Source organism: Lepidochelys kempii, chromosome 4 (genome assembly GCF_965140265.1).
Source record: "Lepidochelys kempii isolate rLepKem1 chromosome 4, rLepKem1.hap2, whole genome shotgun sequence".
NCBI lineage: Eukaryota > Metazoa > Chordata > Testudines > Cheloniidae > Lepidochelys > Lepidochelys kempii.
In genome coordinates this window covers 52,183,255-52,200,505 of record NC_133259.1, presented here as the reverse complement: position 1 = coordinate 52,200,505, position 17,251 = coordinate 52,183,255, and the positions used below count along the sequence as shown (strand labels likewise).

The window sequence follows — 17,251 nt, the reverse complement described above, 5'->3', positions numbered from 1 at the left end:
GGGCTGAGTGGGACTTTCTCTGCACTTGTACCAGATGCAGTCACTGAGAACAGGGACAATTTCTCTCTCCTGTGTTGTCAATGCCCTCCCACTGCTTGAGTCCAGGCAGCAAGGAAGAGAAGGAGGAATAGGCCTGACTCAAATGCCAGAAGCAGCATTGCCAATCCCAAAGGTTAAAAAAAACCAACTAAGCAAACAAAAACAAAAAATCTCACAACCATGAGTTACACCTGAAAAATCATGATTGGCATAAAAATCTTGAGTTTTTTTAAAATAATAATAATTAATCATTAACAATAGATTTGGGGTTCTCTTTATTTATCTTCTGGTTTCTGAGCTTTTAGGGTGCATTTGCTTTATGTTTTCAAGCTGTTTCTCTGTAACCATGAGGGTTCAAAAGTTCCTAATGCCAGCAGCAGGGGCTTTAAGAAAAACGCCAAATATTTCAAGTTTTATGATAAAATCGTGAGAGTAGAGCACACTCCCCTCCAGAACCTGGAATTGAACCCAGGAGTCCTGAATCTTTACAGTCCTCTGCTGTCAGCAAATAGCTGTAAAACCCTTTTCCTGATTGGAAAGTACACCTGGCAGCTCTCTATTGTTGTGTGCAACTGCCCAGCTGGCCATGCCAGCTACACACTCCAGATGCGCTCCAACTTGAAGTGGAAAGGAGATATTGGCTCTCTTGGGCCTGTGGGAAGAGAGGCTATGCAAGCACAGCTATGGACCAGCCACAGCAATACAGACATCTACAAGCAGAGTGCACAGTGGATACAGAAGAAGGGGTATGATAGGGAGAGGCAGCACTGCCGTGTGAAAGCAAAGTAACTGCAGCAAACATACCAGAAGACCAGAGAAATCAACAGTCAATCCACTGCCAAGCTGCAGACCTGCCACTTTTACAAAGAGCTGCATGCCATACTTGGCAGAGACCCCACCACCACCCTGCAGACCACTGTCAATATCAGCAAGAAGTCCAAACCACAGGCCCCTGTCATAAATACCAAGGACAAGAAGGATGGGGGACATGCGACTGGTGGATTTCAGCTATGGCATGGGCCAGGACCTGTGTGAGACCACCACAGTCCAGTCAGTCCTGGCAGTCGAACACCGACAAGCCTGATGCTTGGACGGATCATTGGGTAAGTGTGTAAATGTATTTCCTATTAGAGTGGTGGGTCCCCCAACTTAGCAGGACACAGTGATTGCCTTTTCATTAATTTACTGGAACTAGAAGAGGTAGTATAACAATGAGAGGTAGACTTATCTACTTTTTATTCCACTGGAGAGTAAGGCAGTGGGATGGGAGGGCATGCAGAGCACTTAGTTTGTGTACACAGGGATGTCCCTTGAATCCTTCTGAGAGATATCGATGAAACTTCCGTGGAGGTACTCTGCAATCCTCTCCTGGAGGTTTCTAGGGATGGCGGTAGGGCACTTTCCCACACTAGTTAGCAACAACTTTGGCAGGCACCACCATTGCAGTACGCAGGCTAGGAGCATAGGGGTCCGGGCGGCTTCAGGACACCAGCAGCAGCTGTGCTCTTTGTGCATTTGTTACCCTCAGGAGTGATGTATCAGCTAAAATCACCACCACCTGTGGAAAATGATGCCGGTATCCAGTGCCATTGCCATATACTCATAGTTACATGCAAATGAGCAATTCCTTACTCATTTCCCTCACCTTGGTGGGCCATACTCACCATGGCTGGTGCTGTGAGTGGCACCATGCACAGGCACTTCCAAGCAGAAGTGCCAATGAGCTGGTGTTGTTTAAAACTTTAGGGGAGCAAGGGTGGGGAGTTCTGAATCTTAAGTTTCACTTTCCATTGTGACTGTCCTGACTATGACATCTCTGTGTGTTTTATTTGCAGCTGCTGCTATGGCAGCCCTGAAGGATTCCCCCTCCAGACCTGTGGAACGCCTGAGCCAGATAAGGAAGAGGACTCAGGATGACATTTTCAATTAGACCCTGCAAGTCAGTGCTGCATCAGACTGTGAGAACAGGGCCTGGAGGGTGATCATTGCAGACAGCCTGGAGAAGGAAAGAGTGAAGAGGAGAAAGTCCCATCAGGAAAAGGAGAGGGAGATGCATCTGGACATATGTCAGAGATATTATGCAGGACACAGCAGGCAGCTATAATCATTGGGATATTTTTCTCACTGAGATCCAATCTTGTGAGTAAACACCACCAGTGTCCCTTCAATCTACCAAAACCACATTCATCTGCTGAGCCGGTAGCTGAATCTGCATGGTGCTATCAAGGTGGCCAGTGTATGGTTTCATGAGCAAGGGATAGACTGAGTCTCCCAGGATCACTATTGGCATTTCAACATTCCCAATGGTAATCTGCTAGGCAGGAAAGAAAGTCCCTGATTGCAGTTTTCTGAAAAGTCCTGCATTCTTAAGATGTGAGTGTCATGCGCCTTGCGGGACCAGCCCACTTTGATGTCAGTGAAACATTCCCGGTGATCCACCAATGCTTGCATAATGATAGAAAAGTAGCCTTTCAGTTGAGGTACTCTGGGGCAAGGTGATCTGGTGGCAAAATAGGGATATGTGTGCCGCCTATTGCTCCACTGCAGTTCAGGAATCTCATTGCTGCAAATCCATCCATTATGTTCTGCACACTGCCAAGAGTTACAATCCTGCCTAACAGGAGGTGATTAATGGTCCTGCACACTTGCATGACACCAGTCCCCACGGTGCATTTTCCAACTCTAAAGTGATTTCCCACTGATGGGAAGCAATCTGGCGTTGCAAGTTTCCGTGGTGCAATCGACAATTGCTTCTTCACTGTCAGTACAGCTCTCATTTTGGTATCTCTGTGCTGGAGGGCTGGGGCAAGCTCAGCACACAGAATGGGGCCTTGTACATCTGAAAGTTCTGCTCATCATCCTAAGCCTGCATTACGATGTGATCCTACTAGTCGGTACTTGTTTCTCTGGCCCAGAAGTGGCACTTCACATGCTCCAGCTCCACGAACACACCAGCAACCTTCAACTGGTTCTCACTATGACCCGCAGCAATCTGTCCTCCAAAAAATCGTCATGTTCCCCACTGATTCAGTTCTTGCAGATCTGCAAATACCAGAGGATCGTGCATCCTGTGTTTGCAATGCTTATGGCAGTAGTGGAGAGCTGTGCAGGCTCCAAGCTTCTGCCAGAGATGGCAAACAGTGAGGAGGGCCGTGCAGGTTTGTGGGATTTTGAAAAAGGTGTGATAATTATGGGATATAGATGACATTATAGGATGGAGACAGCTGTACACTGAAAAGTTGACCCCTTGCTTCCAGTCACCCCTGCATGACTCATTTCGACCCCATCATGCATTGCCAAAACATCTCAAAAGACAGTGTTCTGGACTGTAGCTGGTTGCACACTGGGTTACCTATCCATGGTATACTGCACTGTGCATCAATACAAATGCTCCTGGGGAGTACGAGCAATGCTTACAAATGGAGCCAAGCATGAACGTTCACGAGTGATATACTAATTGCAACAGCTTTTTGCCAATGTAACTTGCGTCGACCAAAGTTTGTGATGTAGACGTGTCCAGTAGGAGTCTTTCCAATGACTTCAGTGTGCTTTCAATCAGGGCATAAGTAAGAACACAGGAACAGCCTACAACACCAGAGAAATTTGGCAATTAGCAGTGATCGTGCATTTAAACCATCTGCATTGTATCTGGGAAACAGGTCTTGGGGTTTATCTATATATATGAAGTTTAATCAATCTTCATTTTTCCAAACTTAGATTATCCAAAAACAAAACATCTAGTAATTGAGGTCCTGATCCACGTGACGTGTCAGTTGCATTGAAAAATATCCTGCTTATTCGAAGCCTTGAATTACTGAAATTACTTTTACTCAACTCATTCAGATAAAAAAAGTTTCATATTATGGGCAACATAGTTGAGGATTCTTCAGCCTTTTATAACAAAAAATCCATATATCCATTGAAAAGTTTGAGAATCCCATAAGTCAGATTTTACTGGACATATGTCAGTGAATCAGATAACCTTCTCTTCTACCTTAAATATAATGTGCCCATGTAGCTCCTATTACGTAAACCTTTTTATATGCTGTGGTCAGCCAATTAGCTGAATTATGTTGTATTGTATTTTTAAGAGGCCTGACATTGTTCTAAATTAACATATTTATTTCACACTTGAATATGGAGACTTGGAATGGACTTCACTGGTATGGAACATACGTTTCTGGAGGGAAGAGAGAGTTGCTGGAGGCTATTGGAGTTACTGCAATGTTCTAGAACGTGGTGAGACAAACCTAGGATGAGACAAGGAGCAATGATAAGGAGCAAATCCTGTGGGTCCCAGGCACAAGAATGTGTTGTATTTTGGTTACACTGAGGATGGGTTAGGAATTGAGATGTATGGGGGTTTCACGTCCTCCTTTCAGCAAAGCCTAGCTCCATGGGATCTCTGCACACTGTCACAAGGGGAACTTGGGGTAAGCTCCCCTCTGTATGTCTGTATTTTAATGGTTTTTGAATATGAGGGTCACAGCTGCTTCTTAAAAGTACAGTAGAGCAGGTCCAATGCTATTTTATATTAGCTTCCTTGGAGCCCATCTCCTTGTGAGATGTACATATCACACTTGAGAAAAAACACCATTCCGGAGATTAATAGTCATGTTGCTTTTATATAGTCATGATCTCCCATAGCAATGAAAGAGAAAGGAATGGACCATTTAATTACCCTCCTCCATGCTATATGTACAGTTCTCATAGCTAACAAACCTTTAATCATCAGGGCCAGCTACCTGGTTGTGACCTGAGGATGACTTTGAAAGTGACAGTTTACAGCATTCCAATCAGACAGAAAAGGCCATATGTATTAAGGAGGAACTTTACCATGGATAACGTAACCTGCAGCATACACCACTGTTTTTAGTGGGAACGTTATTGACTATCTTACTAGGAAACAATGGTAAAACAAGAAATTTCTTGTTAACATTATTTACAGAGTATTTTGCAGTAGCCAGATCAACACCTTGGGTGTTATAAATCATGAGGTGGCTTTTGGACAGGGATGCTTTTCCCTGCATGACTCTGCTTCTCATAGAAAAGTACGGAGGGCCCTCCCTCAAATTAGCCGATCTCTCAGGATCCACAGAAGGCCAAGCCCCTCTGTGTGAAAAGGCTTTGTGCCACTGCACTGGCTCTGGCCCTAGTAGATCTTGATATTCCAAGGAAAAAGATGATATAGGCTCCTATATGGAAAAGGTATTAGATCAGGAGTGGGCAAACTACACCCCGTGGGCCACTTCCAGCCCATTGGACATTTTTATCCGGTCCTCGAGCTCCCACAGTGAGCAGGGTCGGGAGCTTGATCTGCTCCGTCCGCCTGGCGCTCACCAGCCCCTGACTCACAATTCCCTTGATGAGCACCATCTTCCGGCATGCAGAGCCACGCTGCACAGGCATGACTTCACCGTGCTGTTTCCGGGATCAGAACCCTGCCCCTACGTGGCAGCCACCCCCCCCCCCCGCCCACCCCCATGGCAGTACGCTCAATCCCCTCCCAGTGTTCTATCGCCCCACCCTCAAAAGCCTTGAAACCGCCCAGGGGCTGAACCTGTCCCAGATAGGGTGCCTTCGCCCGTGGCAGTGCCTGATATGGCCACCTAGGTGTCACTGCCAGCAGGGCTCCTAGGAGTCCCTGGTACTGCCCCTGTAGAGCCCCCCACATGCTACACCCCATAGAATCCCCCTCCCCCACTGGGTATTCATAGCCCACCATACAATTTCCATACCCAGATGCGGCCTTCAGGTCAAGAAGTTTGCCCACCCCTGTGTTAGATGTATCATCTTTTCTACTAAAGGCTGGGGTACCAGAGAGGAAAAGAGTTGTTTTACTACCTCTGGTCTGCTCTATCTCCACCCTTCTCCCAGCATAGCTCATGAACCATGCAGAGAATGTTCCAGTATGTTCAGGTGTTGGGAAGACAGTGCTGAAAAATAGCTGAGTCACTCCTCTGCATGAAAGGGAAGAGGCCCATGTGCAGAAAACTCCTCCATGCATGGAGCGGGGAAATAGAAGATCTACCCCCCATATTTGCACCATGAAATTCCATGCAGTGGCTATAGAAGCTTTGGGCCAAATACTGAAGTCATTATTAATTCATTATTTCTGTTGTTCATTTCTGATTCAGACCTTGTTTGACATTACCCCAACCTAAGACAATTGGAGCTTTAGCTGAGCAAGAATTGAACAGAAACTGGATGGTTCTGTATAAATTGTGCAAGTCAGAGATGTATTTCATTCTACATATTGGCATAGTTTGTAGAAAATTATGGCCTTCCATGATATTCCTAACAGAAAGCTTAACAGGATAATATATTTCAGGGCTAGATTTAAGGCAAAGCAGTACCATAACATAAGGCACCCCATAGCTCCACTCCTTGGGCCCTGCTTCCTCACTGTAGCTTCATCCACCCCCCCACCCCCTTGACATGGTGGTGGGGAGAAGGCTTACGCACGTCCCATATTCAGTGGCAGCAGGATGGGGCAATGTTACTGTCATGTTCTGGGATGCGATCCAGAACAAGTAAGGGGTTGTGTCACCACCTGCCCTGTAACCCTGGGTGTTTTAACTGCTCTGCTGCTATGGCTCACAGCCTGGATACCAACAGCCAGCAGGCAAGCATGAAGTATCCTGAGTGACTGTGTGCTGTGCAGCCCTGGTTCAGCGCTCTGCTTAGACCCAGCAGTCTGCCTACAAAAGAACAGCCCCCCTCTATTCACTATCAACGGTTAGTGTATGCAGGGGTGACTCCAACACCTCCCAGTCCTGAATTTCCCGAAATCCATCTGCCCTCAAGTGTCCAGCCCTCTTCTGGAACATTTCAGAGAAATAATAAGGTTTGTTTGCTCCTTTACAGCTTATTAACTTAACTGGGGTAAACACACCCTTCCCTTCAAGCGCAGCACTAAGTTGGTTTATTGTAAAAGTAAAACAAGCTTATTAACAAAAGTACATAGATTAAGTGATACCAAGTAAAAGAAATGAAGTTAGAAAGGGTTCCAAACAAAAGTAAAAATATGCTTTGTAATGGCTAAGACTTAAAAAATTTCTCACCAATCTTTTGTTCCCAGAGACTTCAACCCACTGAGATGACAGACCCATCCTTCTCAGCTTGCAAGAGCTCTGACCTCTTCTGTCTGTCCAGTGATGGATGCCAAAATGGCTTCTTTTCTCTCCTTATATTAGCTTCCCAAATTCACTGTTTTGTCCTCAGACTCAGGATGATCTCATGCTGTTCTTCTCTTCTTGTGGACTTCCTATCCCCCCACTGATTCATATGTAAATGGGGCTTCCATTGCTTTTGATCACACCTTGTTTAATTTCATTGGAGACAGGTTGATAGGTCCCTTCCCTTCTGTCTGAGGAAAACCTGTTTCTCCCTGTGTTTGTCACAGACTTTAAAGCATAATATCATGCACTATCCATATTTCCTCATATAGTGTTAATACATAGATTTTACAATGATATTAATCATCAGTGGGTCATTAGCTTACAGAAAGGACCTTACTCAATACACATTTGCTATACAATAATATTGTGTACAATCAGTTGATTCAGTTAGTTATCAATTGAGGTTCAGACCCCGCACTTTATAAGCCAAATGGTTTCTCTCTGTTGTTGGGGTATAGACACCATACTGTCTCCCCCCAACCACCACCACCACCACCACCAATTTGTTTATCTTATATGTAAACAGACCTTCATTGTCTCTGCCAGACAAGCAAATGAGCATTCCTTTGTTTAGGGCAGAATGGACTTTTACACTGCTTGCCAAACACATTTTAAGAACATAATTCTAGCACATATCTGTAACACTTTGTACACACCCTCTACCTACATCATACAAGAATAATAATAACCAGTGAGTTGTTAATTTTCCAATGATATTTTACATGGCACCTTTTAGATACAGATTATGTCGACAGTGTGTTGGATGTAGGGAGTATGTCAGGCCTGACGAGCCTCTGTCACAGAGTAGTCAACAACAAATGGGCCTCTGAGTCACGTTATCACTCTAGGAATGGCATCCAGGGCTCTTTTTCCTCAGGAGCGTCAAGGTCCCTCTTCTCCCCAAAAAGGCAGGCAGCAGGCCTCTCAGTACTGCCAGCAACTGGAGTATATCTGCTTGGGTGAGTAGGCCAGGCCTGTTGCTCTCATATCCTCCTGCATCTCAGAGTCTTCTGGTGGGATAGTATTGGGAAAGACTTCCAGAGCTGTGGATTTGAGTTAACACCCCACTTAGGTGAATGGATGTTATGTAATTCTAAAGCTATTGTTCTGGTTTCTCTGCAGATGTCACGTCATTGTTTATGCTTGAGTCACATTTTCAAACTTGTCTCTGCAACAATAAGGGATAGACTTTTTTTTTTTTTTAAGAAAGCTGAGATTCTGACACCATCGCACAACTAACTCCAAAAGCTGGGTCCCTAGGCTTGAGCCTATAGTGCCTATGACTTATTCCAGCACTTATCTAAGCTCATGCTTTGTGCATATACTTCAATCCCACTTGTAAGCATTGCCTTCCTTGTGCTATACTCTACTTGTATTTATTTATTTATTTTTCTTTTTTGGAAAGAAAATTCTGAAATTAATCATATTTTCTTTTGACATTTGTTGGGTCATACTTAAAACGAGCAGCAGATTGATACTGTTCAAACAGTTATCTCCATAGAAACCTATCTCTACAGAGAGGATTTGGAACTACAATAAAACAGGACTGTATAGACAGATGGTCTTTATAACAGATACTGTACTTTTGCATTAACTTTTAGAAGAGTGGAATTTCAGAGACTGGCAATGTTCCAGAACTTGACATTGTTCCCCAATGTTTGGCATAAGTTCCTTTCTGTGTCTTGGACTGTTTAGCAATTAATTTTCACTCTACCTAAACAAAAATATGTATTTTAATAATTACATATACATTATACCATTATACACTTAGGTCTAACCACTCATTAATTTCTTTCTAGACAGAGTTATTTGTGCATGCCTTCAAGGATCAGCTGGTCAGAAGTGCCCTTTTAGCGCTATACACAGCCCGTCCAGGTTGTGTCCTCAAGAAGCCAACTGTGCCCAGAACCAGTATGGAAGAATGTGGTGATCCACAGGGTCAGAACCATCCATCTCAGATCAAACGGCAGAACTCTATACCTCACCATTCAGAATATGATGAAGAAGAGTGGGTAAGTAGCCACAAAGTTCTTACTTGAAACTCTGTCAAAAAATCCACAGCTAAGTGTAGACAAACACAAGTCTTAATCTCCATGTCTCCTCTTGTTAGAAAAAGAGAATTTAAAAACTTTAAATACAACTGTATTTTACAGATGCATAGATTCAATTTTTTTGATTCATTTGAATGCCAAGAATACTTTTCTAATGAAGTCAAAAGTAACTTGAAAGAATTTTCTGATGAATAATTTGCTTGTGTGTGACTGCTTAGTTTGTGCATATAGCAATGTTGGACGCGAACATCTTCATGACCAGATGGGAAAAAGCCATGCTGTTTGTTTACCTCAATCCTTTTTGTCATTTAAGTAGATATAAAGGGGACAAAAAAGGAGTATGAAATCAAAGTGCAATTTTTGCCAAGAGTGAACATAAACAGTTTAAAAATGCATAAACTAATGATCAGTGAAGGGGAACTGTTTTCTCCGAGTCTGTTCTTAGAGGATATATGAAATGCCATAAAAGACTCAAACATGGTTTTTAAACATCACCATTCTTGGCAGATCTTTCAACGATTTGTACAATTTATACAGCTGAGATTTTGTGAATCCATTATTTCAGTGGATGCTTTTATGATTGATCTTCTCCCTCAACACATTCCTCCCACATCCTCCATTCTATTTCCCATCAGTTTCTTCGATTCATCGCTGTGGTATCATGGATGCAAGTACTCCAACATATTAATCTTTGCTTTCAATAATTAATAATTAATCTTTGCTTGTGTGAGCTACAGTATCTTCACACCTGAACTAACGTCTGCTTATACCATGAATATGGAAAGAAGAATATTTTTCAGATAAAGAAAAGACAAAAAATGTGCTTTTTATTTTAAATGAAAGCTGAAATTTTCATGTAATAACGACTCTGGGAGCTGGAGCTTTAAGGAGAACAAATAATATTGCAAGACTTGCGATAAAATCATGAATGTTGACGACATTGAAAAGATTAATAATTTTGTACAAGTTGAATCTTCGTTTATTTTAATTCATTGGAAGTTACATAGATGCTACCTTGGTTTTATTTGCTTGTTGAAGCTTTATTTTATTTCTTTATAACATGAGTTAGTGTCCTAACAGTTGTCTAAATCCCCAGCCCAGTGAAGCACTGAAGCACATGCTAAATTTGAAATATGTAAGTATTCCCATTAAAGTAAACAGGATTTCTTGCATTCTTAAAGTTAAGCACGTACTTAAGTATTTTGTGAGATCAGGGCCTAAATTATCCTCTCATTAGCTTTCCATTCTCTGTTTTAATGGAAAGCTGATGGCATATATTATCTTAGTTTTAATTACTGAACTCTTGTCAACATGGTGGAAATAGAAACCTCTGAGCAAGTGCTTGGAAAGTGTAAAAAAAAATGCTTAGTCTAATCTGCAATTTAGTTATGCAATAACATTTCTTTGAATATTTGTTTGGAAATTAGAAAACAATTAAACCTCAAAGGAATATTGTGCTTTCTGTGACTTTCTCTGCCATGTGCAGTATTCTTCAGCTTTGTGTTGGTGAAGATACATACTGCTTTTCTTTCACTATATCAAAGCAACCAGAAGCTTCTTGCAGCTGGGATTCTAAGTTTAGTTTGTCTGAAATCTAAAATAATAATGTCCTACAAAATTCTTAAATTGACCCAGGTCTTGCTACTTTAAATAACGGATTAATTTTTAAATTTTTTTTACAATACTGATGATTTATTTTTACGAGCATCTGGAATCTAGGCCCAACTTTTAAAAAAGGCAAAAAAAAATTTCTTTATAAGGAGTAGTTTCCAACTTTCTATTTTGATATTCTGTTCTTCACATTAAGTGGGCAAGGATATCTGAGAAACTGAATTATTCTTACTCTTAACTAATCTGTGTGTTGTACAAAAAATTATATTTAAAAAGAATGCAAATGCAGATTTCTAGTAACTTATGAAACTGCCTATATTCCTTGAGACGCATACGCCATTAGGCTAAAAGTTAATGTACAAACTAAACCCCTTTGAAAAATAGCTTTTTGTATTTCTGTTCTTTGTTGATTATTTATATCTGGTAAGAGGTTTTTCTTTGCCTTTTTGAGTATACATTTCTAATCAACTTAATGCAGGTTCTATTTCTGCAACTGGATCCAAATTGGTGGATCCACTGGGGTTCTGTAGTGAAGCAGGGATCTTGCTATGCTGATCCTGTTGCAGGATCAGGGCCCTGAGCAGCAGTGCTATAATACACCTTTCTGTTTGGATGTCAAATACAAACATTAATGCCAGACGGTTGAGAGCAGTATTGATTGAGCTATTTGTACTGGTGTAATTATGAGCACTATGCTTAGGTAGTACCAAAGCATTACTGCTTAAGGAAAAATATTTAACCTGATAGTTAACAGATTGCCTCTGGATAGTTACTTCCTTCTCTGTTTGCCAGCTGCTTCTGCTATCCCAGAACCTCCCTCCAGGGAGGGGAAAAAAATGTCACGTCATGCATAATGCAAGAGTGGGTGGGCAGACTGCCACTTGGAAGTGTTTCTGCTCTACATTTCTGACTGACTAGTTAACATGGTTGGTGTTACAATGCTATTTCTATAGTAATAATAAAAAAATACAATGGCTAGAACAAGCTGACTTTTTTCCCAGTTAAAACGACAGTTCTAGAAGATTACATATCAAAATATTTATAAAAGAAATTAGTATACCAAAAATTATGCAATTGACTGTTGACAGTGGAAAGTAATCAGTATTTTGTATATAATCACTTTATTTTAGATAGTATTTTAACCAGTATGCTAATACTGCTGTGCAATATTTGAATGTACTGTAATTCCTGTGTGAAATATTCTCCCACCCTCAATAGCCTATTTCCCAGTGGTCTCCAACCTTTTTATACACAAGATCACTTTTTGAATTTAAGTGCAACCCAGGATCTACCCCACCCCTTCCCCGAAGTCCTGTCCCCCCCCCCCGCTCACTTCATCCCCCCCTTTCTCTGTCGCTGGCTGTCTTTCACCCTCACTCACTTTCACCGGGCTGGGGCAGGAGGTTGCGGTTCGGGAGGGGGTGCAGGCTCTGGGATGGGGCTGAGGGGTTTGGAGTGTGGAAGGGAGCTCTGGGCTGAGCCTGGGGTAGGGGGTTGGGGTGTAGGAGGGGGCGAAGGGTGCAAGCTCTGGGAGGGAGTTTGGGTGCAGGAGGGGGCTCCAGGCTGGGGCAGTGTTGGGTGTTCAGGAGGAGGTACAGGGTGATGGGAAAGCAGGGTGAAGGGAAAGCAGTGGATGTATTGTTTCTTGACTTTAGCAAAGCTTTTGACACGGTCTCCCATAGTATTCTTGTCAGCAAGTTAAGGAAGTATGGGCTGGATGAATGCACTATAAGGTGGGTAGAAAGCTGGCTAGATTGTCGGGCTCAACGGGTAGTGATCAATGGCTCCATGTCTAGTTGGCAGCCGGTATCAAGTGGAGTGCCCCAAGGGTCGGTCCTGGGGCCGGTTTTATTCAATATCTTCATAAATGATCTGGAGGATGGTGTGGATTGCACTCTCAGCAAATTTGCGGATGATACTAAACTGGGAGGAGTGGTAGATACGCTGGAGGGGAGGGATAGGATACAGAAGGACCTAGACCAATTGGAAGATTGGGCCAAAAGGAATCTGATGAGGTTCAATAAGGATAAGTGCAGGGTCCTGCACTTAGGACGGAAGAACCCAATGCACAGCTACAGACTAGGGACCGAATGGCTAGGCAGCAGTTCTGCGGAAAAGGACCTAGGGGTGACAGTGGACGAGAAGCTGGATATGAGTCAGCAGTGTGCCCTTGTTGCCAAGAAGGCCAATGGCATTTTGGGATGTATAAGTAGGGGCATAGCGAGCAGATCGAGGGACATGATCGTTCCCCTCTATTCGACATTGGTGAGGCCTCATCTGGAGTATTGTGTCCAGTTTTGGGCCCCACACTTCAAGAAGGATGTGGATAAATTGGAGAGAGTCCAGCGAAGGGCAACAAAAATGATTAGGGGACTGGAACACATGAGTTATGAGGAGAGGCTGAGGGAGCTGGGATTGTTTAGCCTGCAGAAGAGAAGAATATGGGGGGATTTGATAGCTGCTTTCAACTACCTGAAAGGGGGTTCCAAAGAGGATGGCTCTAGACTGTTCTCAATGGTAGCAGATGACAGAACGAGGAGTAATGGTCTCAAGTTGCAGTGGGGGAGGTTTAGATTGGATATTAGGAAAAACTTTTTCACTAAGAGGGTGGTGAAACACTGGAATGCGTTACCTAGGGAGGTGGTAGAATCTCCTTCCTTAGAGGTTTTTAAGGTCAGGCTTGACAAAGCCCTGGCTGGGATGATTTAACTGGGAATTGGTCCTGCTTTGAGCAGGGGGTTGGACTAGATGACCTTCTGGGGTCCCTTCCAACCCTGATATTCTATGATTCTATGATTCTATGGCTCTGGGCTATTATAATAATAAAGTGTAGGTGTGTGTTTTGTAAAAAAACAATATAAATATATACACATGCACATTTTCATGATTAATATAAAACCTCATTATATCATAATGACAACAGATTTATCACATTAACAGATTTTATGTTACAAGCACTAACAGCTGATTATACTGACTGCTTAACCTATATGTAACTCATATTCAAATGTGTCATTGGTTTCTCTTTGAAATCATATCTCTCAGTGAAGCGTTTGTGTTCCTTTTTAGCTGCCCCCACTTTCATGTACATGTAATGGATGCTATATAATACATGCAGTACTAGTACTAAACACATGTACTATACTTCACTTATCACAAATCTACTTCATGTTCTGCATATCTCGAAATTTAGAATCTTATACATAAATCAGGATTATTTTACAGTATTAGGTAAACTTTCCTACTATGTGTTATACAATCTATGATTAATTGGACATCGTTTAAGATTTCATAGAATCATAGGTTATCAGGGTTGGAAGGGACCTTGGGAGGTCATCTAGTCCAACCCCCTGCTCAAAGCAGGAACAATCCCCAACTAAATCATCCCAGCCAAGGCTTTGTCAAGCCTGACTTTAAAAACCTCAAAGGAAGGAGATTCCACCACCTCCGTAGGTAACTCATTCCAGTGCTTTACCACGCTCCTAGTGAAAAGTTTTCCTAATATCCAACCTAAACCTCCCCCACTGGAACTTGAGACCATTACTCTTCGTTCTGTCATCTTCTACCACTGAGAACAGTCTAGATCCATCCTCTTTGGAACCCCCTTTCTGGTAATTGAAAGCAGCTATCAAATCCCCCCTCATTCTTCTCTTCTGCAGACCTCATAATCCCAGTTCCCTCAGCCTCTCCTCATAAGTCATGTGTTCCAACCCCCTAATTATTTTTGTTGCCTTTCGCTGGACTCTTTCCAATTTTTCCACATCCTTCTTGTAGTGTGGGGCCCAAGTACTCCAGATGAGGCCTCACCAATGTCGAATAGAGGGGATTGATCATGTCCCTCAATCTGCTGGCAATACTCCTACTTATACTGCCCAAAATGCCTTTAGCCTTCTTGGCAAAAAGGGCAAACGTGGGTTCAGATTGGAAGTGGCTAGCAAATTCTTTGTTATATAGTAAGTGTCTCATTAAAAGACCCTGGAAAACCAGGGAATTGCCAACCATTAGGAACTATACACATAAGTACTGAAATACTGTAGCAACTTCTGAAAGTGCGATACATTCTACAGCAAAATTATATGCTGTAAAGTATGGTGATACACAATGCAGAATTGTTATTAGATTAATAAGACGTTTGCCTCAGTAGAAGTTCTGGCACAAATCCAGCCTCTTCTAGCTCCATCCATCTTCCATTTGTTTACATTTGTCTGTAACCATAGTATTGTTTTTGAGTCTAAATTCTCCTTCTCCCACACATCACATGTCTAAATCTTCCCGTCCTGCACCTCCACAGCATTGGCCATATGTGATGTTGCTTTCATTGTCTCTGCTTAAGTCCTCCTGCTTACCCTCTTCTTTCACTTTGTCTTGTAAAACTCCCTTCTCGTGCCTCCCACCACAGAAACACGTAGTACACTTCTGGGCACCACATCACACATATATAGAAGAATGATCGCATCACTCACCCTCTTTCTCCTCAAACAATTCCATTAGCTGTCCATTTATTTCAGTTCAAATGACTCATTTTAATTTTAAAGTGTGAATGGAGTCATTCCAAGCTCTATCACTAAACTTGTCTCACAATTTCTGTCTCCTTATCTGGCTCTGGCCTCTTTTCTGTCCTTCCACACAATCCCACTAGTGTGGATCTAAGAGCCTTCTCTTCTGCAGCTCCTGACACCTGCAGGAGCCTTCCTGTAGCTCTCCAGCACAGTGATTCTAGTCTGTCTCATTCCAAATGACTTGACCTTATCTTTTCCATCTGTGCTTATACCTCTTGATTTCACTCCCCCTCTATTATTTCTGCAGTTTTTGTTATGTCTGGTTAACTCTGTAAAGTGTCATGGGTTGCTGTTTGTATGGAAGATGATGTACAAAATGAAATTGCATTAGATGCTGAATGTGGCATATAGACAGGCTGCTAATATTGGTGTACCATCTCTCATTTTTGTGTTTGCTTATTCAGCATGGGACTCATTTTAGCAAATGGAGGGTTCAGTAAATGGGCAGTAAAAAGCCGCACATGCAAACCATGGTGTTGCAAACAAAGAGCCGATCCTGCAAGATAATGAACACCCTCACCTCCCATTGCAGTCAGTTAATCGGATGCGAGGATGCTCAGAACCTCACAGGATTGAACCTATAGTGGACAACTTTGCGTGCAACTGCACGTGCAATGTGGGCATATTTAGGAGATTTTAGACCTTGGTTTTGGACAGTGTGAAGTGAATGACAAATGTACTGTTTTCAGTGCCTTAAAAAAATCAGTTCCCAATTCAATTATTTACACCAAAGAAACACGGACAGTGGAAAAAATTTTCTTGAAATGATGATATGCTGTGTAAAGATGTTAAGTTACATAATTGGTAGACACTTAATCTGACTTTACACTTCAGTAATTCTACTGTAGACAGTATTAAGAAGCCAGTGGTCTACTAATACATCTCTCGCTATGCTTCTTTCAATAATGTGTAGTGATACTGATGCTCTTTTCAGGATAGGGTGTGGACCAACGTGGGGAAGAGTTTAAACTGCATTATTGCAATGGTGGACAGACTGCTTGAAAAAGAAGACAGCAGCAGTGGCATTAAGAAAAGTGAAAATGACCCTTCATCTGCAGCTTGCATGGTATCTCATACAAGTGGTAAGAAACCTATTTTTTTATGATTGACTGGGTAAATAAAATGAAAAAGTCACAATAAAAATGAGATAGAAAGAGTGAATAATGTTTTTGATGAAAGTGTTGATAGTATGGTTTTGCACATTCCTGGCCTTGAATGACAGAAAGCTGTTTATCAAATTGCATCTCAGTTGTGCACTCAAGAACTGCTTGCACTGTTCAAGTTTTTGTGCTACATAAAAGCCTCCTTGAAAGAACAGTGTTTTCTTTTGAAGTCTCTGACATAATTTAATCTATTTTCAGTTTTTCTTGAAAATACCATTCAGAGAAAGACTCAAGAGCATACATTAACCCTTAAGGAAATTTTAACGCACACTTTCAAAATGTCTTTTGCTCATAAATCCTTTGCTGGTTCCAAAATCAAATCTTTTTTTAAAGATAAAGTTGCTTCTCTTTTGTGAATGCAGCAGTTTCTGCAGAGCTAGATATTAGGTAGAGGACGATTTAACAAAATGCTGTGGAGAAAATTCTCTCAGATCCACATGGTGATTCTTGGCTCCATTATTCTGCTCTTCCTACATGCCTGGATTTCTAATTGTTTTCATTTGCAGAGAGAGTGAAATATTAAAGTCAAGATCTGCTGTATAAATCCGAGATGAGAATCTTGTGTTGTGTATGTGCAATGAACGTAAAAGTGCCTCTTTGAAGGTGTATGGTATTCCAAGACTGAAGGAAAGGGTCTTGGAAGCAGA

The 17,251-nt window shown here is 42.1% G+C and overlaps 1 protein-coding gene across 4 annotated transcripts in view; it reads left to right on the top strand.

Annotated features, from left to right (window-relative positions):
- Positions 1–17,251, top strand: part of INPP4B (inositol polyphosphate-4-phosphatase type II B) — a 486,205-nt gene that overhangs the window by 376,033 nt on the left and 92,921 nt on the right. For all 4 annotated transcript variants that reach the window (XM_073341213.1, XM_073341212.1, XM_073341215.1 and 1 more), the window contains 2 exons: positions 9,020–9,232; positions 16,376–16,523. In XM_073341213.1, the coding sequence (XP_073197314.1) occupies positions 9,020–9,232; positions 16,376–16,523 (361 nt within the window). The remainder of the gene's footprint in view (positions 1–9,019; positions 9,233–16,375; positions 16,524–17,251) is intronic.